The 26,185-nt window shown below is 43.5% G+C and overlaps 1 protein-coding gene across 2 annotated transcripts in view; it reads left to right on the top strand.

Annotated features, from left to right (window-relative positions):
- Positions 1-26,185, top strand: part of cacna2d2a (calcium channel, voltage-dependent, alpha 2/delta subunit 2a) — a 145,302-nt gene that overhangs the window by 86,152 nt on the left and 32,965 nt on the right. The window contains exons 5-8 of one of the 2 annotated variants that reach the window (XM_053433352.1): positions 1,348-1,392; positions 6,076-6,214; positions 18,039-18,170; positions 18,399-18,456. In XM_053433352.1, coding sequence (XP_053289327.1) covers positions 1,348-1,392; positions 6,076-6,214; positions 18,039-18,170; positions 18,399-18,456 — 374 coding nt within the window. The remainder of the gene's footprint in view (positions 1-1,347; positions 1,393-6,075; positions 6,215-18,038; positions 18,171-18,398; positions 18,457-26,185) is intronic. The other variant, XM_053433360.1, reaches the window with a different exon arrangement.

Here is a 26,185-nt window from a genome sequence, read left to right on the forward strand (position 1 = left end):
TCCCCAGAGACACGATCTGCGTCCATGCAGACTGGTGTCCACCACCGTTGGTGTCAGTGTGAGCTTTGATCATACTTTGATTCCTGGGTGAGTTGTTGGAGACTGAGATGAGACGATGACTAAATGTCTGATTAGCGCTGGAGGTCGGCCAAGAACCCAGGCTCATGCCGAAGGGGGACTGCGGGGAAGATGAGGGCAGACAGACAGAAAATCCATGTTCATGTATTGTGTGTGTGTGTGTGTGTGTGTGTGTGTGTGTGTGTGTGTGTGTGTGTGTGTGTGTGTGTGTGTGTGTGTGTGTGTGTGTGTGTGTGTGTGTGTGTGTGTGTGTTATTCTGTAAGAGTAACACAAGTGCAATGTGTGTGTTTGTGGCTGGGGGAGAAAGATGGCGAATTCGAGCAAGAGACAAAGTATCGACAGAGAAAGTGAGTGAGTCCGAGTGGTAACGGTTACTGTACCGGTGCAGAGGACTCTCTCTTCCTCCGTCTGTTGTTCTCCCTCATTAGACCATGACCACAGTTCTTCCAGTGAGGGCAAGTCAGTCACTGCGGTGCCCTTGAGGGTGCATCTTCAGCCAGCCTCTCTCATGGTAATGAGGCGGGCCCCACAGACGCCGCTCGCTCGCACCATGCAGCCCCTGCCCGCCCTCACACCTGCTACTGTGGGAGATAAGGACAGCGGTTTAAAGGAGACGAGGAAGGCAGGCTGGCAGCCCGACTATAGGGGCCCTGCTTGGGGGTAAAAGCCGGGAGCTTGGAGCTGAGGGGCTTCAGCTGCCGACTGGGAAGTTTAGTTGGGTAATTAGAGCAAAAGCAGGTAACACAATGGCATGAATTCACATTCTTTTCCTCTTTCTGCTTGGCTCCTCCTGTGAGAGCTGTTTGCCCAGACTCAGAGCGCAGCCAGCTGAGGCTGATAAGACTCCCAGAGAGAGGAATATTTTGAGTTTATTCTTCTCTCTCCATACACATCTGAGCTCATACCACATGGCGCCACACAAACCGACATCTCCCCACAACATATGACAATGTTCCTGCGGTGTTCTCTCAACACAGGTGCGAACATGTGCCCCATACTACATTGCATCTTATTAACAACAGCATCTCCCAGATGTGTTACATCCTTCAATATCTCTGCGGCTATCTGCGCGCCTCTTCATGACTGTCATTCCACATCACACTACTCCTCCTGTGTTCTGTGATGCTGATTATATTCTCATGCTGAACAGTGTGATGGAATATAACCACGACTCTCTCGCTCACCACCGCGAAGAGTCGGGGGGGCTGTTGTCGGCGCTGCTATATCTTCTCTCATCATCTGTCTTTTCACTTTTCTTTTCTGCACAGGAGAATGCCATTTCATACTACGATTCCAAAGCGGATTCAGACTATGTGAGTACAGTACGGACTGCTCCCCCCCGCCTGCCTGCCTCAAACCCTCGAATCCCCCCCACTTCCCACCCCTGCCACCCTCTGCCAGCAACCCCACCCTCTCCCCCATGGCCCCTGCAATGTTGATGCCCCCCCCTCTCCCGCCCCGCCTCCGGTCACAGACCCCCGGGCTGTCTGTGTGTGTTAGTGAGGTGACGCTGCTTTATGGTGAGTTGGTCTGACAGAGCAGGAGCAAGGCCGACGTGCATGTGACAGTGACTTCAGCTGTCCTCCCCCAGTCCAACTTTCACAGTGTTCTTTCTCCTCACCCCGGACCCTGACCGTGTCAGCTGCAGACCTCTGTGCCCTTCAAGACCCCCCCTTACACAATACACCAGCCTGCATCACGCTTTTATATACCAGAACACAATCCCTGCCACGCATGTCAATCATACTGAAGAGTATAAATGGCGTTCAGAGCGAGGCCTGCGGGCTGAGTGATGCAGCTTCCTCCACAGAAGACACGCGAGTCAGCGGTGGCACTTCCTCCAGGCTGGCTGCCACCTTTAGTTTCTCCTCAGGACACGTCCCGCTCACAGCCCCGGCCCGACTGATTGATTAAGTTTCATGGAGGAGTGCGAGAATCCCCCCCCCCCGTAGATCACCAAAGCGCCAGAAGATGGGAAGAGAGTGAGATAGAGAGGAGAAGAGAGTGAGAAAGGAAGGCGCAGCGGCAATAAATCATGGTGTGATTTTCTCTTTGTGCACACCACTCCTGTGATTAATGACACAGCGCTTTAGGGCCTGTCAGCACATCTAATTGGAGAACATCGGTCATCATTAACATGGCACACTGAGGCCGAGCCAGTGACACGCCCCCTGACCCCCCACTTTAGCAGCCCCACCTCCACCCAAAGATGGCAGCGAAGGTCACACAGGGGTCATTCCTCATCCCTGCAATCCCAAAATCCACCCACTAGTTACACCTCTTGCCGAATCTTGATTCCTCCCATGATGACCTTTTTCAATTAACTCTCCACCGCTGGGGTGAAAACGCTGTACTATTAGAAAGATATGATGAGAATTCAGTTTCACTAAAGGTAAGTGACTGGTAGACTCTCTTATCTGAGCCCTGTCTCCTCTGTTCATTATCCTGTACTCTAAACCCTGTTAATTTCTCCACTTGTCACTGTGCCTTCGATATGAAAGTGTAATGTGATCGTTTAAAAGTCAAAATGTGCCAAAGCATGTCTGATATCCACCCCTGCGCTTTTAGGGTTACACGAATGCATGCATTACCATTTCCCATCATTAAAACACACAGACTTACCTTTTATTTTGAATTCCTTACCTCTCCACTGTTTAACAAATTTTACTAAAGTAGAATTATATAGTCACTTTCAAGTCTTATTTACCGCAGATAAAAATGGATGTATAAAATCTGCCCCCATAAAAGATTTTAACAGAGAAAGCATTCTGCGATATGCAAAAATTAAATTCTCTTTTTAGTTTACATCGTCCCACTTTCACTGCAATACTTTCAATACCCAGGCAGAAAAATGTTGTTGATCATATCTTTAGGCACTAATTTACTTTACTTTCCTGTTAGGTAAATGTGTCAAAAGCAACTGTTTATGTAATATTATGTCAGTTACAAGAGCTGCATTTTTCTCTTGGTCTTTCTTGCACTCGATCAATTAAGCATACACACACACACACGTACTACACACACACAGGTTCACAAACATTAGGTTTCAGGTTAGCCCTGGTCGGCTGAAGGCGGGAGCGAGAGAATCTTCAAAATGTCATCTCTGGCCTCTTCAGCCTGTAATTAAACCTCGAGAATGGGGGAGATAAAAATTAACAAATTGGGTAATGAATTGAGCAAAACAGGTGGTGGATGGTTGAAGAAAATGAACCAATCAGTCTTTCCTGTGTGGATTTATTCTGCTGCTAATTAGACGCTGCCTCTGTTAATTATGATTGGGCTCTTCTGAAGAAAGAAAGAGAGAAAGAAAAAAAAAAGAAAAACCTCCTCCCTGCCCGACATTGACAGAATTAGTGTCAGACTGAGTGATAAACAAACACCTCAACCTTACAGTAAGTGCTGGTGAAAAACACGGCATCCGCAAGCCAATCAGGTTTGATGTTAATAGGTAGTCAGTCGCAAAAGTGTGTCAACAAATCTCCACTAAACTTTAATTGAAGGATCGGAAGCTCTGTTCATCTGTGACTCAAGTATTTGTATTCAATGGTACATTTTACTCCTCTACATCTTGAGTCCTACTTTGATCCTTCCCTCTTTTCTTTCGACTTAAAACATCCTTATTGAATTAGAACAGGAGATCACAACACAACACTTACAACATTAGTCAACTGACGGCCACATATTTACTTTATTTGTTGTCGGACAAGATCTTCGCTCACGTCAATGATCCGTCAGATGAGCTATGACAAAAACACCCCTCAGTCTTTTTATTCTACAATAAATTCTAAAATTAACCATTATTTTGAATAGCTGCACATTAACAGTCATTCTTTTTTTAAACCTTTGCCCTGGTTGTTTTTAAACTTTGAGTCAGAACGATATTTATGTGCTTTATTTCTAAAATGCTCTCAGATTTAAGGTTAAGAGAAATGAATAACTGCTTTTACCAAACATTTAATTTGATGATAAATAATAATGATGATAATAATACCTTGTTTTGTGAACAGGGCTTTCAACAATGATATTTAACAGTGAAAGTATATAAAATACACAAAATGAATCACGCATAATAAGCCATGTGTTGAATGTCAGGTGTTTCCACCCAGGACATATTCATCCGTCCTGACATGTTTCACATCCATATCATGAACTGGTTTCCATCACAGCACTGAACTGTTCTTATGGTGACTTTCAACAGGACCTTAAGCACAACTATCCCCCGGCTCGTCCCACCGACAGCTTGTAATTGGATTTTAATAGTCAATTAGAGTTGGCCCATCAATCAGTTTATGCCATGGACATGGGGTTTTGATTTAATTTCTCCCCCTCTCAAAAAACAACATCAACAAAAAACCCCAAATAGTTTATCACACGTCAGATCCAGTTAACCCATGCCACTCTATTTAAATGAAACTCACAAGCTGTTTTTTAAAGTCAAATTTGTTTTGCAGCAGCCGGAGCGCTTTCGGAATGACCAGCGATATGAGTTTTTGTTTTACAAATATCCAATAAATGAAGGCTGATGGAGGATGACTAATGAAGGGAGAAGGATAGAGGCATGACGCCTCACTATGCTGAGGGCTACTTCTCCACGGCGCTGAATCACAGAGCTCGGTGCATGAGCGCACATTAGTTAAATCGTCTTTATTTCACCAGGATCCCTCCACGACTCCACATCGTATACTTTAATATTTGAATCTTGATGTTGTAGACGCGACCTGCTCGGCTGGTCTACGTGCTGCTTTCTTAGAACGTATCTAACAGGGTTCTTTAGTGAGCAAGATCAAGAATAAGTTAATAAACTCAGCCGGAGAGGGATGTTCTATCTCGCTGCCATTTCTTTCCCTCAACATCCCACAATCAGTTCCTCCTGTGGGAACAGGCACAGATTGTACTCTATTGATAACTTATCTAGATAAAAAGCTTAAATGTCAGTTTTGCCCTTTTCTTTATCTCCTGGCTTTCTTTGATATCTGACACTTTTCCCGATGCAATATGCGTGTCGGGCTTTCTCGTCGTGTAGAACGCCACGACTGAGAAGACGAACAGGAGCCAACACGTTTCTATTCAGATTTACTCCCTTTTTTGATTTGTTTTAAGAGGCGCAGGTGAGAGAGAGGAGACAGCGTTAGGAAAGACGTTATCATTCAGACGGATGGGAGACTAAACAGTGATTAAGTGGCGTCGGTTGCTAGTTATTGTTGGGGTTAATTTGCACGGCACCTCGAGTGTCTGTGATAAGTCATCTCGGGTACTAATGACTCTCTCTGCTTGGTGTCTGCTCTGATACTTGCTGCTGTTCTCTGATGAGAGGGAGGAAATAAAAGCGGCGTAACCTAAAGGCGGAGGAAAGTCACATTAATTGATATTTATATGCTTAACAGCACCTGAAGGCTGTGTGATTTCAGCCGTTTTTAGAAATAAACTCTAGAAAATGGCCTTCAAATTTGGTAGGGAGTTTGCCTTTCACGTATGAATAATGCAGCAGGAGATTATGCAGGTTCCCGACAAAAGGAAAAAGTCCAGAACTTTCAGGTGAGGGGTGGAGCCTGCTTAGAACACGGCGTATGAAGTCAGCTGTATAAATTATGTGTTTTTGTTTGTTTGTGTATGGCATTGTGAGATATTTCAATTTTTTTTCTGTTTAGTCATGATTTAGAAATGTTGTCGACACACCCACTCGCTCGCTGTGAATTTTTCTATTCTCGCATTGGCCAACTCTGACATTTTATCAATATATAAATAGCCCCACTGGACCACATCAGGAAAAAGTCTGGAGTTAGGTGCGTGCCTGAAAGCAGCTTATATGTGCGTTAGAAAGTAAGATCAGATTCATCATTTGTACCACAGCCACAGATGGAGGAGCTAAAGCCACAAAGAGATGAAACCATATGTGCATGTTTCCCTCATTTTTCTATCCACTTGTATTTGTTTGCTCACTCAGATATGTGTGTGTGTGTGTGTGCACGCATGTGTTTGTGTGTGTGTGCATGCAGGCGGAGGATGGAGAAGAGGAGAGCCTGCTGGATAGCACGTCCTCATTGGAGCTGGAGTTTGTGGACGATCCAAACTTCAAAAACAAGGTCAACTACTCTGCCAGTGCGGTCCAGATTCCTACAGACATATACAAAGGCTGTAAGTACATAACAACACATTCTCGTCATGATTGTTTCGTTGAGTGAGTGACTTTGCTGCGGATAAAGAAGTTCCTCACAGCAAGAAGTTTCAGGGTTTGAACCTCACGGCCTTCCAGGGCCTTTCTGTGTGGAGTCTGCATGTTTAACTTGTGTCTGCCTTGGTTTTCTCCAATTTCCACCGACAGTCCAAAGACATGCAGCCTGGGTTAATTGGAGTGACCGCTGTTTGTCTCTACTCAATGCAGTTCAGTAATCTTTATTGGCCTGACATTTACATGTGATGCCAAGTTCATTATAGTAGACAATCAAAGAATCATATCAACAAACACAACAACAATAGTTATTAAGAACAAAACAGGTCATCACATATGTAGCCAGAAATGCTAATTCCTATTTTTCCCCACGAGAATGAAGGGTCCTTTATCCCTTTGGAAAAATGTGTCTCTTTATATTTATCCATTTTCTGCATTGTGTGAAGAAGTGTAGCTCAGATACCAGATAATGGATGGGGGCTCAAGGCCTGTTCTGTTTGCTGAATGATCTCTTACCGTTAGCATGTAACCTGCTTGTCAAGTTTTCATCGTTGGATTTTGTGCTATTTGTTGCCCCCTGATAGAAGACACAAAAAAAGTACTGTATTATTTGAATGTGTCGTGTGCACGACGACATCTCCTGGTTGTCACACAAACTGCTTGGTCATGGATAGATCCCTTGACTCGACCTCTCCAGCACGTTAGCTCAGTCTCTCCCTCTTTTTATGTCAGCTTGCACTTTAGCACACTAACATGATTTTAGATGACAGACGCTCCCTCACACCACATTCCTACTGTATTTTCTTTTTTTTAACACATGGCCATTGGCTGTGTCACTTGTGGGCCCTGCCCTTCGTGCCTGGCACCGCTCTGCCCCGCGGCCATAACACCCTCCTTAGTCTGCAGCTGCCAAATGGACAAAGGGAACACATGTACCTAGGGGGACTCTGATTTTTCTTGGCACTTTCCCTCTGTTACCCACCTCTTACCTTTTGGACGCTCTGTCCCGGCCTCTTTAAAGATTCAGAAACCAGAAGCCATGTGCAGACGGGCAGACCTTTTCGCCGTGGCAAATTTCTTCTTTTTTTTTATTGTCGAGCTCTTTGCCGTCTTTGTTGAAGAGGCAGTGTATGGGCCCTTCCTGTAACAATGCTCTCCAGCTGTGTCTCCAGACAAATCTTGACTGAATAAGACACTCCTGGTTCAGGAGGAGATGTCAAAGGCCACGGCTAACTCACAATAGAGCAATCAGGCCTGCACATTGTTCCCGGAGCCATTTTGTGCCAGCTCTGGTTCCCCTGTCTGAAGATATGAGCCAGAGAATAAAGGCCTCTTGATTGAGCCTGGTGGAGACCAGACAAGTAGAGTGGTAACGTGCATAGAATTTTTTCTCTTCTCTTCTCTGGACATTTTTACTATTGATGTTGTGTTGCTAGCTCCCATTGCGCAATCTGCTGTGCTGAGATTGTCAACTGCCGATTTGTTGCCAACTCCATTATGAACGTGCGTTGTGTTTTAGGTGTTGGTGTTTTAAAAAAACAAAACAGTAATGAAACACATGGTGCTGCTCAGATTCTTAAAGACGCTTTGCCACCAAACCCAATGACACGAATGTAGAATTTATAATCATCAGTCTTGACATGATAAAAGTGCATTGTAGACAAAGTTAAAGGGAAACTCCAAAGATTTTACACATTGCCATCTATCTTTTTGTCATTTTGATGTGGTTTCCAAATTTTTGCTGCTGCACTGGCTAATGCTACACTACTGGGAATCTTTTCTTCTTCACTGCTCTAAAAACAGTACTTGCCAGTGGCAGTACATGGCACCGGCTGTTTTGTAGCAGCAGAAGTGATTTCCAGGAATTTGAGTTTTATCTGTGTGGAACTAATATAGTTGAAAGACGTGGAATTGGATCAGAGCATGTATTTGCTTACTCGCCAATGTTCGAAATAGCATTTTCAAAAGCCGGCATCGGTAGTTTAATCTAGTTTTTCAGTAGTTGTCTAGTTAGACAGAACATACAAAAAATAACTACCCATTGCTTTCAAGGGACAAAGACAACTAGTAAGCTCAGTATTATCAGTGAATCACTGTTTTAATTAACTTATCTAGCAGAACTTTACTTCAAGCTCCTGTCACAGGGTTCAGGTTTGTAGAGTTTCAATAGTTTCAGAGAGAGATGGTAAAAGGTGGATTGTTCTCTGTGTGTGGAGTTCTCCTCTGGTCCTGCCATTGGGAGCCTGCAGGGTGCCTTGGAGAGGATGTCTGAGGAAACTGATGTGGGCGGATTGTTGTCCTCTTGGTCTGCAGAGGTCTGGATCTACAGTGTGTATAGGATGAGCAGAGGGAAGAAGTGATATGAGTGGGTAGATTGAGTGCTTGTTCCTCAGGGGGAGGCCAGGGGAAAGGCAGAGAACTGAAAACTATATAATGGAGCACAGTCCAAAGTACAGCTCACAATGTTTCAGGGTTATTCTGAAAATCTGCTGATATTAGCACTCACACTTAATGTAGTTCACTTTGATTTGTACACATTGTTAATGTACTGGATAAATTGGCTGTTTTCCAGAAAATGGCTTCTTAAATTCCCAGTCACATGAAAGTGAGCGTCCTTGGAGAACGGCACAGATCGACTGGGAGATAGAAAGAAAGGGGTGAGAGGGGATGGAAGGAGAAGAGACACTTTTATAATAGCAAAAAAATATCGTTCTTTTTTTTTATTGTGATCCTTTCAGCGGCTAAATGAGGCGGTGTATCCGTCCTGGTTTGATTTGTCTGCTAGGCCCCATGTCCGTTTATTGAGATTGAGAGTGTTCCCTGAGCGCAGTAATGAACCATTTTATGATTCATTATCCCACTGCTGATTCCTGCTGCCAAGTCTGCAAACTTTCTAATTAGCTTAGGTCAAACATTCACACAGTTTTCTTCTAATTATCATTGCTTATTAGAGGATGGACATCGCAACACAGGCTCAGGGGAATAAATTGATGTGGGCGGGGTCATCCGAGGGAAACGGGTGGTTTTCTCCCTCTGAATGTTACAGACATTGTGAAGAACAGGCAGTGATTTGCTCAATTACTGTCGAGGAAAGGCCTCTGGGTATATAACATTTAAAATAACTGAAAAATAAGCATGAAAACAGTGAGGGAATATGCAATCATTCTTTATTTTATAGATTCTTTGAACCTCATTGGTAATGGACATTGGAGTCCGTGCTGCAGATGGAGGATACTAAGCTATATTGAGTCAATCAACAGTTGCATGTGCATTATAATATGTTGAAAATATACACCATTGTATATCAGCCTTTTTGAAAAGAAGTAATTATGTGTGTACAGTGTACACATAGTGGATGCCTACATTAGTGTGTGTGTGTGTTCCAATAAGCAGCCACTGTTCCCAGCAGGGTATAGAGAGAACCACCAGTGAGTGTGGGAAGTCCTTTCATTAAATTTGAAGTTTAAATCCGCTGCATGCGGCGCCGTTTCCAGAGGCCTAGCGTCATGTTGTCAGTTTGCTATTGTAGTCGAGCACAGTGAGAAACTTGGTTATCACAAATGAATGGCGAGGACTGGTTAACTCTGTGTGCAGATGAAAGAGCAGAGCTTAAATGATTTGCATGGAGTGATTATCCCACCCACCACACACACACACACACACACACAAACACACACAGAGACACACACACACAGACACACACAGTCAATCACCACAACCACCATCGTCACCCGCCCCTGTACTTGCCTGTCTAATTGTTCAATCAGAGCCTTATCAGATTTCCTTCACACATTTCTAAAGTCCTCCATTACTTTTTACCATCGATCTTCTCTGAGGTTTTAGCCTAGTTCACACTGCACGGTTTTTATCCCAATTTTCCAATCGCCAACAAATTTAGGAAGTCGGAGAAAAGGCTCAGGTTTGGAGCAAAATGAGGATTCAATATGCAGTCGCCAATCTCTGTGTCCGAACTCATGGACAGGTCGCAGACTCTGGCTAAGTTTGTTGAAGGAAAAATATCTAAGACGAGTCAGTGACAACTACAGACAACTATGGCAACGATTTTCCTTTTCTATACAACTGTGATGGGACGTGTTGTGAAGGACCCCCCCCCCCCCCCCCCCGTCACCAGTCAGTCGTGTGGCATGAACTCGCATCTGCAGGACTCGTGATCAAACGACAGCAGGTCATGTGGTTTGAACTTGGCTCAATTCGTTTGCTTGTCAGTTGGTGTTTGGCAGGTTGTGTATAGTTTGTTTCAGCAGATTGTTTTCTGTTGTTGCGGAAAACTTGTTCTTGTTAAAAACGGCGGCCTGCATAATAATATTCCAAAATTAATGCAAGGAAATATTCCCTGTTATTCACTGAGGGCATCTATCTAAAACACCGGGGGTTATTAGCATTCTAAGTATGATAAAGTGTAAAGAAAGGGTTGTGATTTCAAGAGGTTAAAACCTGCTTTTATTCATGAGACTTAAATTAACAAGCGAGTGTACTCCCTGCCCTTCCATTGTTAGCCTCCATTTTCTCTGGTCCGAGCCTGGGTCCCCTCTGGGAAGCTGCTGGCACAAAATAAATAAATAAAAGAAATCATCCAATTCACCTTTGTAAAGAGCAAATTGCATGGGGTGTGTGCAATGTGCAGGGGAAAATTGAGTGCAACAGATACAGCAGATAGCGAGTCAACGCAGAGTCGTGTGAGAGTTAAGAAGAAGAGATTTGCTCTTTAGTTTAATTTGAGTCAAACTGCCTCTGATGTCTCTCGTCCTCTGTAAAATGGATCTGGGGAGAAAGTCCGCTTCGCTGGCTCTGAGGGACAAAGGCGACATTTGATAGACAGACTCAGGTCTGTTCACAATAGGAAGGGAATGTGAAAGTGAGAAGAAGGAGAGTTATGCTTTGTTACTTAGTCGTATTATAAGCTGTGGCTCCCATTAGTCACTGTTCCCACTCAGCCTTTGGCTTATATCTATAATATTAAACTTCTCATCTTTAAGTTCGAAGCGTAAAGATTTCCTTCACATCGAGCAGGGGTGGGGAGGCTCGAGTCCTGCAGTGGCCACAAGTTCGATTCCTACTCGGATGTTTGTCCGCGTGTGTATTTGTCCACTTACTTCACATACATCCAGTATTTGGTTCAGGTTCCATTGAGTGCAGGAAGCTTCCCTGTCCACCAACTCAACATCAAACCAGATTCAAAAGTGTGGAAAGTGAATTATGAAACAGAAAACAAAAAGAGTAATAAAGCAGTGAAGAATAGGATTTGATGTTAGAAAGAGAAGAAATACAGTAGTAACTGTGCACTGTGAACAATTTCCAGTTGTTCTCAACGTTAGAGATCTTTCTTTCTCCGCCCCTCACCCATCTCAACCCCGATAGTGTGTGCCCAGTGAAGGTGCACTATCATTCACCCGCACACTAATTAGAACAGTCAGCACAACAAACTCCACTTCACTCACCAGCAGCCTCACAAATTACATTTGGTGTGTTTGTTATTTACTGCTTCTGCTTAATTAGAAAAATCGTTTGGAGGAGGACTCTGGAGGTGTGGTGAAATCTCTCCCTTACGTATTATTCTGTATTAATAATCAACTTTCTTCAGAGAAACCCCCCGACACACACACACACACATGCGTACACACCCGGTCTGAAATTGCCCTGAAGCAATACCCAGGTATCTTAACAACAAATACTACTCCTGAGTAAAACTGTTTGATTCCCTCAAGTGATTTTTAATTATGATTAATTTGATTTATAATGAGTTAATGCAGCGGCTTCATTTGCTAACAGATTCTCTGGGAGGGCTTTCTAAACTAAAGTATACAACAGGAAACAATATAAGTCAGGTTATAAAGCATCTTCCTGGTTTGTTTCCTCAACCAAAGCTACAAAAAGACACATTTTTCTCTGCAAAGGCTGAGACTTTGTTTTAGCTTTGCTTTGTGTGATGTGTGAGCTGCTGCCAGTTCCTGTTGCTGCTGTTTGCTCCTGCAGGATGAAAGCTTTTAGGTTCAGGCACTTTAACACTCGGCCAGGCCACAAAGCAGCCACGAAGGAAGAGCGAAGGAGGCGAGGCACTGAGGAAAAGAGGAGAGAAGAAGATGTGAAGGAACTAGGCTGACATTGTAGAGATACAAAAGGAGGTGCTAAATTCAGATGCTGGTTTGTAATGACCTCAAACTATTGATGTTTTCCGATAACAATACCAGCATCAGAAATACCGCATAGGGCATCAGCAAGTACACAAATCTACTGATCTGATACCAGGTCTTTGAAATAGTTTCACCCTTTACCCTTCTTTTCCTGGAAATCACTTCTTCGACACTGCTCCCAAACAGCAGTTGGTCTGTACTGCCACTTGCAAATACTGTTTTTAGAGATTGCCAGCAGCGTAGCATTCACCAGATCACCGGCCAAAATTTACTCCGACCAAAAGAGGTGGTTTTCATTCAGGTCAAACTGAGGCAGGGTTTGGTTTGTTTGCAGTGTAAACAAAACTTTTTGTCATAGTTCAGAGTTTTGGCCCAATTGCAGGAAGTTGAGACACCATTAAACAACAGAAGAAGATACAGAAGTGGAAGCAGCAATTTCAATTCAAACAGAAATACAATGTTTTCTCTCTGTACTTTATTCAAAAAAATAAAGAATACAAAATTAGAAGATACAACACTCCGACATCAGACCCCTGTCCATTTATACAGTAATCAATGGCAGGTAAAAAGTAGTCCACCTAGATGATGACAAGATGTACAAACAGTAAAAATACACAAAAGCATTTAATGTGCTCCCTAAAAGTGAAACCAAAACTAACCGGATCAAACTGGGGAAATGTCTCCTTTCAGCGCTGTGTTCACCACAAAGACAATTCTATTCACCATCCGTTTTGGACTGGAAGTACAAGGGAAACGTCAGAGACAGATTCAGGGAGAAAAATGTAAATCAATCTTGCTGACAGGCTGAACAGCACGAGGGGGAGATCATCCGTTCTTGTCATTAGTGTGAACTGATCTTCTGAGTGAAGAGACCAACGGTTTCTCCTTCACACAATGATCCTGCCAAAGCTAAATCACATACGACTTTGTGAGAATACACATTCTGGGGATCAAATCACTAAGATTCAAGGACATGCGTGTCTCCTTCCTGTCTTCTTGGGGTAATACCACCAGTATATCAAAGTCAAGAGAACTGAACTGCACCAGTACCTGTTAGTCACTCAATTTTAAAATATTTAAATGCATCTCAGCAATACTGATTATGATACTTCAAAGGGAATCCCCCACGGGCTTTGGAACTATTACCATCATGGGTTTCTTATGAGGGACCACTTGTGTTGCTCTGATGTATTACAGGCCCCTGTGCCTCTCCTCTGCGTGTACAGTCATCGCATGGACCCATTTCTATAACGTTAATACAGGGCTTGACGCGCAGATTAGTTTGGATGGCTCCTTATCACGAGTAAATCAGTGTGAATAATGGGTGCTAGGGGGGAGGGGGGGGGGGGGGGGGGGGGCGTATGATAGAGGAGGAGCTGGTGGAAGGGGGGGAGATTGAGGGATGATGTCACACAGAGATGCTCCATAAATCCCAGTCATAATTGTTTCCCTACTTGGTGTGCAGTCCTGCTCCGTGAAGGGGTAAAGCCAAGGGGGCTCTAAATGTCAGGGGAGCGGCGCTCTGATGAATTACCTTTTAAAGATATCAGAGAGCGGGCGGTTCATGTGAAAGATGAGGCCCAACACAATGCCTGCAGGCTCTGTGACGCCTGTGGACATATTTCCATTTGTCTTTTTATCAACTGTCCTGAGAAGTCACAGCACATCCCCACTGCGTAAATCAAAGAGAATTAGTTTACTGCGTTGTCCTATCTGTCATGTGCCGTCGCTTTTCTTTGGTTTGGGTTTTTTTGCAGCGATCACGTGCAGATGTGTGTGTGCCTGTGTGATTGCGTGAGTGTTTGCGGTGGAGGTGCCTCCCATATGACTGGTTTAGGTTAAGATTGCAGCTGAACACACACTTTGGTCTGTTTTATTACTCTGGTTGAAAGAGTAATCTGATCAGCACTAAAGACACGAATATATACCATTGCCAGCACCATGAGAACATCATGGAAATATTCAGAAAACATATCAAGCACACTGCAGGTGTTAAATCCATGTGTGTATGCAGCCCTGGACAGAGATGAGGCTGATAATCTGTCGTGCATATATACCAGTTATGTACCTTGATGTTAGTCTGGGTTTCTGGGATGATGCTGGTTTTAGACGGAGGTCACAGGATGTCTCTTCGCCCTTGGCCTGTCTGGGACAGCTATCATTACATACCCAGTGCCTCTACAGATAAGTGCCCCCAGGACTTCACAGCACACGGGCCGCCCCCCCCAGCAACCCGCTGTGATAACTCCTCCTCAAAGGACAATACTTTTTACACATTAATCAGATGGCTCTTTAACCATGGAGCGCTGCGTGGCCCAGATGAAATTGAAATGCGTAGTTTGCCTCCCTGATCCTGATAATCTCCACACAAACATCAGTATGATATCACCACCGGTCCCATTGAAATGAATTGACTCACAGGAGCGACTGCAGCAAGTTTGGAAATCCATGGTCGTAACACTGCAGAGATACTGAGAGTCTCACATCTTCTCCTCCCTGGTTGCATTCCTCCCCTTCTTCCTCCATCTGGACCCTGCTAATGTAAACATGTGTTATGAGAGATAGAAGCTAATAAAGCACTTTCACTCTCTAATTCTGGTTGAATGCAATTAACTTTGTAGCAGAATTGTCCCTGGAAAACACATCCTTCAGGAATGAGTCATCAAATAACAGCTGACAAACCATTGGACTGATTGTTTAATGATGCAAATCAGAAGCTACTGTTTACTTTACAGTGATGGTAAAGCCTCAGCTGATGCAATGCCCACAAATTCATCTTTTTAATTATGGGTGAAACGACTACCTGAAAGTGTCTGGTGGCTGGCTGCAGAATATATATATATATTCAAATCTGGGATATGGGCTTCATTTCTGGATTGGGGGAGGAAGTGGAGACATGTTTTTTTACATTTAAAAAGATAGGACAAAATGGAGACAGGTCTTTCGCACTAGTTTGATGATAAGTCGCTAACCAACAGCTGGATTTTGCAGCAGAGACCCTGCAGCCATCCTCCACTGGGCACTGGTTTCTCACCAGCCATATCGTTCTGCCTCAGATGTCGTCTCCGCGTACCAGCTAGTTGTTTACCTACCAAGCAAAGGTCCGATATTTGTGACATCATTTGTAAAGACTTCCTATAAGCAAATCTTTTCACTCAGTCATGTCTCAGATTCTGCCGTTTTCAATTTAGCTGTTTATAGTTTGAAGTTTGTTTTTGGTCCATTTATGTATTTTCTCTCCTTCCCTGATGGGCGAGAAATTGCCGTTTTTCGGGCTGTGAAGGCGGCCGCTCATTCGTGTTAATATGTGTGTTGCCTTTCATCAGTCGCCCCCCCCCTCTCTCTGCTGTTGCTTTTTTTTATCCTCATCTGTAGGGCTGCTTCCATCCTCCTCTTTTCTTCCTTTGTGGTTATGTCTATGAATTTTGAGAAAACATGTTGAGGAGCTCCCCTCGGTGATGGCAGTAATTTGGCTTTCATATATTCCTATCCTCCAGACACTACTTAGTGCTTCTGTTGTGCGTGTGTGTGTGTGTGTGTGTGTGTGTGTGCGTGTCTGTGTGTGTGTGTGTGTGTTTGTGTGTTTGTAAACATTTGTTTTGCAGGAAGCTGGAGAGTAATGCAACTTTGCTTTGTTTTGAGCGGAGACAGTTTGTGCAAAGGAAAATGGAGCATTTAACTGAAAAAAGATGACAACAGTGTGTTCTTAGTTAACAACAGTTTGATTGTGATTGTGATTATCAAGAGGCTTTCAGCTTAGAGTGAGGGAGGTAAGCGGCGGCTGGGGGAAAGTTGTATTTCTTAACTTTAAACTGACAGCTTGTCAGAGCGGTAATGGAAAAGCATGGGAAAGTGGATAATGATCATTTATTTGCGTGAAATTCAAACGAGGGGTAGAGGAGAGCTGGACCTGTCGCTTCAGAGGCTTATCTAGCTTTGTTTGGCTGAGTAATTAAATCAGAGGAGAGAGTGAAGTTCTCCCCAGCTCACTGCCTCATCTTGTTTCCTCTTTAATCAGGTGGCTATTAAACCTCTGATTGCACATCTTCTGACTTCAGCTCAGCTATTAACCAGAATGAAAGCATTGTGTGTGTGTGTGTGTGTGTGTGTGTGTGTGTGTGTGTGTGTGTGTGTGTGTGTGCGAGCGTGGAGCCATATTGTCTCATGTTGCAAGGATCAAGAGTAAGAGAAATTAAAAGGCAGTAAGAGTGAGGTAGAGAGAATCGAGATACACTTGTTGTATTTCTAGCTCCACCAGCGGCACGCTATTTCATTTCTTGACTTGTTGATAAATATGTCGCTCCCCCAACCATCAATCCGTTTCACACAGCAGCACTGACCGGTGGGATATAACTGTGACCTCACATTCAAAGCTAAAACTCACGATGATGTGTTTAGCCGGACATGCAGAGGCAGACCTGGTCCTATTCTGCTCTCTTTCCTCCCCCAGTCGCTGAGCAGTCCTCTAACACACACAACTGTAGCTTGTTTATCTCTGCTATCAAAGATTCCAGAGACGGCTTCTTCCTCCACATGCACCGAATGACATTTGACCTCCTCCAAGGTCATCTCCGATTCCTCATCTGCGCTCCTCAGAGATCGCCTAGATTAGACTGATGCCCCGCTCAGATGGCTACCGCCGGCCACGCTACCTGCATACATCCATTCTTATGCGCTCGGCTCGCTGCGGCTGGCACGGACAAGGTTGTTCAGCAAGGAGAGTTAACCTTTGGGGCGGCTAACAGAAAATGTCATATTTGTTCTCTGGCTGTGGTCATTTTTTGAGGCTTACAATAAAAACTGGGGAAATCAGATTTTTTGTTTTCAATCCATATATCTCTACCACTTATCCCCTTGAAGGTCTCAGGGGAGCTGGAGCCCAAAGTAGCTGACATTGGGTGAGAGGCAGCCTGGAGAGGTTGCCAGTAGGTTACAGGGCCAACATACAGAGACAAACACTCGCATCCACACCTACGGCTCATTCAGAGTTTCTTATGAACCTAACTCCAATCCGCATTGTCTTTGGAGGAGGAGGGGAGGAGGCCAGAGTACCTGGAGAAACCCATGCAGACAGAGGGGGGGGGGGCATGGAATCTCCACAAAGAAAATGCCCTGACTGAACCAGGGATCTGAACCGAGCCTCATCTTTTCTTTAATTTGTTATGGGGCGCCAAAAGTCACAAATGCAAGACTATTTTAAGTGTTAAGCAAAGTTTAAGCTGTGGTACATAATTAGCAGCTCATTTACAATTCTCTATTTTTTTGTCCCTGTGTATGAGCTGTGCTTATTTCAAGTGTTTTCTTGTTCACCAAACTTGTGACATTGTCCTTTGCAGCATTAATCTGTTGTGTGGTACATAATTAGCAGCTCATTTACAATTCTCTATTTTTTTGTCCCTGTGTATGAGCTGTGCTTATTTCAAGTGTTTTCTTGTTCACCAAACTTGTGACATTGTCCTTTGCAGCATTAATCTGTTGGAATAATGGAGATATTAAAATATAGCTGAAACTATGCAAACCGTATCTACCCCTTATTGAAAAAGCAAGCTGGGTAAATTAACATTAACATTAATAAGCCCTACACAGCCTTACATGTGCCAGTTCATGACCGTGCTTCTCTTTGTGTGTGTTCCCACAGCACCAGTCATCCTGAATGAGTTAAACTGGACCCAGGCTCTGGAGCGAGTCTTCATTGAAAACCGTCGGGAGGACAGCTCTCTGCGCTGGCAGGTGTTCGGCAGTGCCACCGGAGTGACTCGATACTACCCAGGTAGGCCACAGGTCACCGAGTCAACAGTCTGCCTCATAACCCACTGTGAGATTAAGTCTAAATTGACCCCAGGGCTCCTCGGCTGCAGAACATTGGCAATCTCTTATCAGATGGTTAAAGTGGTAACAGGATCGACAGAATGAAATTATGATTACTTTGATCTAATCTGATCTGAAATATCCTACAGTGCACCCTTCGCCCTATAGCTTATTTTCTTGCTGTCTGCAGCCACTCCATGGAGGGCGCCCAACAAGATCGACCTGTACGATGTCCGCAGAAGACCATGGTAAGAGCCGTCACGGTGAACTCTCCTAATATCACTCATCAATCCCCTGAAATAAGGAAAGATAAGAAATAAGAAAAGAGCATCTTAATAATATTTGAATTTTGGGCATTTGTTTCCTAAAGTGGCTCCTTTGGACACTTTAGGGGCTTTGATGGTGAAATGGTCTATGTACTATTACTTCACTGAATGATGTGGCTCAGATATTTCTTTTAGATTATCATTCATATTATGTACATTCAGGTATATTTGTGATTTTGACTCCAATAGATTAGATATGGTAAATTCATTAAAGCCAGACAGATTTTTGGGAGCTAATGCAGATACCAATATTAGTTAGTAAAAACATATTGATACCGTTATGTCTATCGATATATTAGATTTCAGAAAAAGAATTTGGCAACGATTCCTAGGAAGTTGTTTAACCTTTGTGATGAAGAGATGTAATTGAGGCGTGATAAGTTACGATTTAACTTTATTATAAATTACTTTATCACTAACAGTATTTCTAGATAAACAGATACAGGCTTGTGTCCTTGGATCCGGCACCCCACAGCTGTGCTCACAGTGTGTGAGTTATGTGTAGAGAATTGAGAATTGGCTGCATTGTAAATGCACTGTATGAATGTGTGTGAATGAGTGAATGGCAAAACTGTTCTTTAAGGTGCTTTGAGTGGTCATCAAGACAAAAAAGTGCTGTATAAATACCAACAATTTACTATTTATAAACACAAAGAAAACACAAATATAAATAACTTGAGTTAAGAAAAAGAGCGCATAAATAGGTTTTTATTTAGGTAAAATCCAAATCTTTCCCACATATCTTATCCTAATGTAAATGCTCTAGAATCCATGAACTTGCTGAACTTTCAAAGTGCACTGTGTTCTCCTCCAGCTGAGGTTTGTGCAGCTCAGAGCCGACAGACTTGAACAAACAGAAACAGCAGCAGAGGAAAATTGCCGAAATTTAACTTGTCATTGCAACACCTGCTCTGTCGGCGGCAGCAGCACTGTCATGCTGTGTTAAAGTTGTGACAAAGTGTTGTGAGGGGATCTGAGCCCACGCACTCACTCACTCACACACACACACACAAACACACAAGCTCGCCGGAGACACATTTGATTTGTGAATCTTTGCGTAACAAAGGAGTGTCTGTACACGTTGCCACTGCGTTTGTCTTTTATTCTTATATTCAAGATGAGGCCTTTTCATGTGTTCAAAGACGTAGCCTACAAACATGAACATCTTTGAACTATTACTTGTTCTTGCTTCGAGACCACGTGAACATACTCTCTGCATTGGCAGCCATTTCTGTGCCTCACTTACATATTTGAATGCAATTCCTTGACAGAAAACATGTTTTTTCAGTTAATTTTCTACCCCAGGATTTTAATGCATGTCTGCATGTTAAGATCTTTTTATGACTCCAGCACTATGTCTGAAAGAAAAGCTTTAAATCTGAAATCCAGTCTCGTTTTGTCTCTGTCTGCTGTTGACCTTCTGTGCTCAAGCTATATTGTTTAGAGGAATAGGATCAAAACGTTTTTCCCTAACCCGTGTTTATCTCAGTGAGTGATCATGTAGAATGCACTGTATTTTGCTACAAGGGCGAAACAAGATAGGGGCTAATGTTTTTTATGAAAAGTGCAGCAGCTGATCCCTGCACCGAGGGCCGGGCCGGCTGAGTGTGATCGGCCGGACAGAACTAGGCTGCGTTCGCCCGCCCACCCCGGCTTCCTGTCCACCCGTCCACATTCACTCTACTTGCCACTGTCACATCAGCTTTGTGGCAGCCCTGCCTGTTGCCTGGTTACAGGTTGGAGTGAACTGGACATAATCATGACAGCCATGTTGATTAGACCTGACCCCATTTTCCATCTCTGTCTCCGTCCAGCTCAGCGTGAGTGGCTGTTTGAGGTCAGGCCGGGCTGTCACATGAAGTCAACGCAGCTCAGAGCAAACAAACCAAAGACAAGCAAAAGAAAACCTTTGCATTCTGGTTACATATACATGACAATCAAGATCCTGAAATACACAATTTAGAAAATCTTAAAATGTTGCCAGGTCTCAAAGAGAATTAGTATATTCACCTTCAAAAGCAAATTAAAGATAAAATCTGTTGCTCATTCAAGGTGTTAGGTGTGAGTTGTGGTGACCGTTTAATTGATGAGTTGATCAATCCATAAAAAACATGGAAATTAAAGTGCTAAATGACAGTTGGCACAATCCAATGGGAGCAGGCCACAGGTCTAGGAGGGCGTGCAGTGTCCTCAAGCTCCCAGCCATCACCTGTGGGATAAAACTGAGGGAATAATCAGTCCCTCAGTCTTTTTATGTGTGGAAAAATACTTCTTACTCAGACACTGTGTATAACAGAGGAGTTTAATGTCAGTCAGTCATAGCCGGTACTTATTGTAACAGGATGCTTTGGTTAACATTTACTCTAAACACTGATTAGTGTATTTTTAAGAAGAAATTCGAAGGGATCTCCCAACACCTCGGTGTGTCTGCCATCATGAAACCAACGAGGTGTTCCCTAACAATTAATCAGGTTAACACCCGAAGAAAGTCTCCCCAGTGCTCCACTGTCACAGCAGGCAACGATATAAACAGGGGGAGACATGCTGGAAAACACGAGGCGCCGTGTAGCAGCACAACTTAAAACAAGGATCCGTTCTCTGATCCGTCAGCACAGAACCAGAGTTCATGGACTTTAATGCTCTTACACATGTTTTGACTGAGGAACTCAACGTGGAGACGAGAGGGAACAAGGAAAGAGAAAGATGAGGGGGCACGCCGAGCGGCTGCAGCGTCTGTGACAAGGTTAGACAGAGGCAGAGGTGTACTGCTGCACAGAGGAACACCTTGTCACCCCCCCCTCCCTGGTCCTCCATGTTTGTCTCTGTCATTCCTGTCGAGCTTTTCCTCAGCCGTCGACATTTCCTTTGGCCTGTTGCTTAGCAACTTGTGCCCAGCCGCATTGAGTGGCTCAACCTTGGCAGCGAGTGTCACGATATGTCAGGTCAGACCGGCCTGATCATAGTCTGAACAGGCTGTCTCCCCCGCTTTCTGGAGAGGTCGGCAAATCACGCATGTTAGAGGGGTGAGGTAAGACCGTCATGTGTGCTCATGTGACCGCAGTAGATTTCAGAATCCAGTAACACAAGTCAAACAAAACACCTGTCATACAACAGCTTTTTGTGTTTCAGTAGAAATTTATTTCTTTCTACTTATTTCTGTAAATAAATATCAACTAGGAAAATAACAGAGCTTTTTTTTTTAAGGAAGATAAACAAAACATCATTTGGATGTTTGTGAAAATAGCATCTAATCTTCAGGTGTTACCCATGGAGACAGTAAATGGACATTTTATCATTTTGTAAAAATGTTCCCACAAATTGTTGCCTATAAACTGAGATTCAAAATGGGGGATAACATTGTCTGAACTTATCACTGTGAAAATTACAGGGATATGGTTAATGCCCCAAAATGTGACTTTTCCATGTATTTCAACACTAGCTGAGTCATAGGTCGCTCCAATGACAGTATATTGAAATAGAACACACATAAATGAAGCCAAAACTTCCCAGATACAGATGCATCCATGTTGACATTATTTGGTGCCAGTCTCTGCATAGTGATGGTGGAGTGGTGTGTGGAGCCATCCGACCAATCACAGATCAACCTCCACTGTTAATCATTACACAATTTTGTTCCACGTGACACAAAGTAGGCTGGTGTAGCCGTGGTTGTCTCTCGTTCATAGATCCAGTTGTGGTGAAGGCAAATGACCAATCTCACCGCTCCATAAATTACCCTATTATAAGAACTAAGGGAGTATGAGGACTACATGGAGCCAAACATATTACAATCAATTTCTACAGCCCCTCTCACATAAATTAGACCAATTGAGTAACAAATACAGAAGTTTGTCATTTGTAGAGATTTCATACCCCCTGGAGAATAATGATGCCCACATGTCCTTACAGAAAAATAATTATGATCATTATTCAAGGCCCCACATAGCAATTTGTGTACAAAAGCAACACAGAGATGATAAAAGAAACCACATACAAATCATGTGCTGTGTATTCACAAGTTTGAATTACAATTTTGACTGAACAAGTAAACAAAAGCATCAAGAAGAAAGGTTTAGATAACTACATGCAAAAATATGTTTTCACACGTTCTCCGTGAAACCTACAAGCTCTCTTCGGCTCACCCACTACCAGATACAATCGGATCACATAGGCTGAGATGTTCCAGATATTGTTGCTTCACAAACACCAGTAAGTCACTGGTTTACACAGATGCAATGGCTGGAACCTTTGCACTGGCTCTGTCTCCGGGGAAGAGACTCCCAGTGAAAGATTTGATTTACAGTAATATAGAGAGTAGAGTAGCAGCCACGATTCATGGTCAGTTCGTAGCGTAAAGGATGAGGAGAGGTGGACGGATGCAGGCAGGGCTGACCAGGTGCTCTCTATGAAAAATATCTGAGGGCACGCCTGCGTCTACAGATGTGCTGTCTCCTCTGTCTGCCACCAACCCCCCCCCCCCCCCACACACACACACACACACACACACCCACCGCAACCAGCAGCCCCAGGAAAATTAATGGTCCAGTCAACACACTTAATTGTCTCCAATTGCTCTGACATTAATTATTAACATTTGTCCATTATATTGTCTGTTCGCGTTATCAAGGGAAGCGAAGCAGAGGGTGAAGGGAGGCAGAGGGAGGGAGAGAAAAAGCGAAAGGGCGAGGAGAGAAATAATCAGAGGCAGGCATGGAGTCCTGTTAGCCAAGCGTTGCAAAGATCCCATTACCTCCCGGGCTCACAACAGCATGCAGGCTATATCACATATTGATTTCTTCAAAAAGTCAATCTGACCTCTTTGTAAATATTATGACGAGTGGTCAGTCCTCAAAGCTGAGGCCCACCCTCCCAATATCTAGAGCGCTGAGCTTCACCTCCTCCATCTTTCATTTCTCTTCACCACACTTGAGGGAGACGCGGACTCAAAGAAGAAAGACGTGTTATTGGCGAGAGCGAAGGAGACACAGGGCTTTAGCACATTTACTGTCAAGCCGTTTTCAGACATGAACCTTGTCTCTCTTGAAGAACGCAGCAGGAGATTGTCTGGGTCAGACGCATTCACAGCAACAGGATCATGTGCAATGCAGGAGGCAGGACATGACCTATCCATTCTGCTGTGGAGATCACATGTTTACAGCACATCAACACTGGCATCGCTTGTCGTCGCCAGAAGCTCTTGAATCAGATTGTCGGGCGCTGGGATTTTCCAGCAGGATTCTCACATTCTACATTTTAGAGTTTCCGGCATGTTTAAAAGCAACAGGAGAGTCAGTCCAAACTGTGACATTTCAGTTTCAGCCAAGCAGTTGGGACGCAGACTCTTTATGCAAATGTAAGCACTTCAATAACATAAAGGTACTCGTCTGCTGATAATTAAAACGGATGTATTGTAATACGCGGTATTATTCAAAATTCTTAATTTTTGCAAAGAAAGTGGAGGATATTTTTTGGCATAAAATTCTGTGAGTTCATCTTGGGCACAACCCAAAATGTGGAATTGGCACCACAGCTTCCAATAATCAACCGAAAGTGGAATAAATAAGCGACAGACAACATCTCTCTCTCCTGCGGGCTCTCTGGGCGCCGTCTTCCTATATTTTTTATCTTAATTCAATCTTTATACGCCTGCCACATCCACAGGAGCTCTAAGAGAGCAGCAGCCCATAAAATAATAAGCCCATCAGCACTACACAAATGCAGACGCTTAAGAGCATGCACACGATCGCACCTACAACGCACAAATATAGACACACGCCAGCGCATTATCGGTGTCACATGCAGTTCTCCCATTATGGTATGGTTACTCTACTTACAGCTGCCGTACATGATACATGTATATAAGGTAATGGGAGATGTTTGCCTGGAGGGGAAACTTTAGGAAGCACGTTGAGGTATTAAAAAGGATTTTCACAGAGGAGACCAGGGTTACCTCAACAAAGATCCCCTAATGACACCACATTTAAATTCACTAGATCTAGATTCGGATCTCTGTCAAATTTCACACAAACATTAATATTAGTCCCCTTTTTTCCATCTAGATCCATACATTTTTTTCAAAAAATTCCAAAAAAAATCCAAAAACATTTGTAATGTTAAAGAAAGTCTGGATCCGCCCCCTTATCTGGGTTCTTCCTGAGGACATTTTCCACCAATCTCATGGAAATCGGTTGAGCAGTTCTTGTGTAATCCTGCCAACTAACAAACAACAAATGCAGATGTAAAACAAACCTCCGTAGTGGAGGGACTGGGTTAATATATTATTTTCAGTTTCTATCTTTCTTGTTGTTTTCAGTTTTCATTGGCAGTTTGGTTTTGTTTGGCAACCTAACGACTTGGTTCGGTTGCTGCTCTGCCAGAAATTCTTCCTGGCAAAAAGCCCCGAAGACAAACATCCCCCATGTGCTGTTTATATAAGAGCTCACACTGTGAAGACAATTCACACATTATAGTGGACACGCACAAACACAATACAGAAGCTACTACACATCCCATTCATTATGTATACACACTGCACAATGCAGCCAATAAACATGACTCACAACAGACCACAGTGAAATATGAGCTCACACATGACAAACTGGCAAACACACACAAATTCTAAACACACACTGTCCCCAGTTCCTTTTTCCTGTGGCACAATACAATGAGCCCGAGCCACTACATGTATCCTTTATATGTTTCTGAAATATATGTTGTGGATAATTCCTCCAATTTAAATGTACTGCACAACACTTTGTGGAGAGGGTCAGGGTGCATGAACACAATCTCCTGAGAGAGTCAGCCCCCCCGGCACAGTTAATGTATTGATTTTTACAATGTTGCGTCTTGATAAAACTATTTTCATGAATTCCAATGAGACTCCTTTTACCAAACTGCCAAAAGAAAGAGGTGAAATACAATCATCACAACCAAGGAATATGTCATTGTGTTCAATGCTTGTGAAATGCATTTTATATGGGGGGGGGGGGGGGGGGGGGGGGGGGGGGGGCTGTATATGTTGAGGTGCAGGCTTTAATCTCCTCTTATTTAGAGCAAAACCTTGTTCCACCTCAGTGTAAAGAGCACATGTCTAATAACCACACACACACATGGATCAGACTTCATCTTGGTTGTGTGTATTGTTCACATGCACATGTGTGATGGTGTGAACACGTTTTCCCTGTGACATACATGAGGTCTCTTATGGGGTTCTTCACAAATTGCAGCTGCGACCTGACGTCTGTTTCCATTTCCAGTGTTTGTGTTTGTGATTAATCACAACACGGAAAAACAACAATGGACATTTAAACTTTGGTAACGACATAGTCTTTGCAATTAGTTATTTACTTCAATGACGTCTGATAGTGATACATTACGGAAATCCATTCTTCGCTCCAAGGCTGTGACTGATTTATCTATCAGTGAATTCTCTCTCAGATGATTCATACTAGTCACAAATGCCCTTCATAAATTCTCAGAGATTCTCCCATTCACACACATTGATACAACACCTCTACACACAGCACCTTGTGTATCACACAGCATTGAAAACACTCTCGGCACACAGGCGTCAGGAGCAGTGCGGGATCATTGAACGCAGACTGGATCAACCGGGGATTGAACCTGCGATCTTCAGATTAGTGGATGAACT

This window comes from Pleuronectes platessa, chromosome 2, assembly GCF_947347685.1.
Source record: "Pleuronectes platessa chromosome 2, fPlePla1.1, whole genome shotgun sequence".
Lineage (NCBI taxonomy): Eukaryota > Metazoa > Chordata > Actinopteri > Pleuronectiformes > Pleuronectidae > Pleuronectes > Pleuronectes platessa.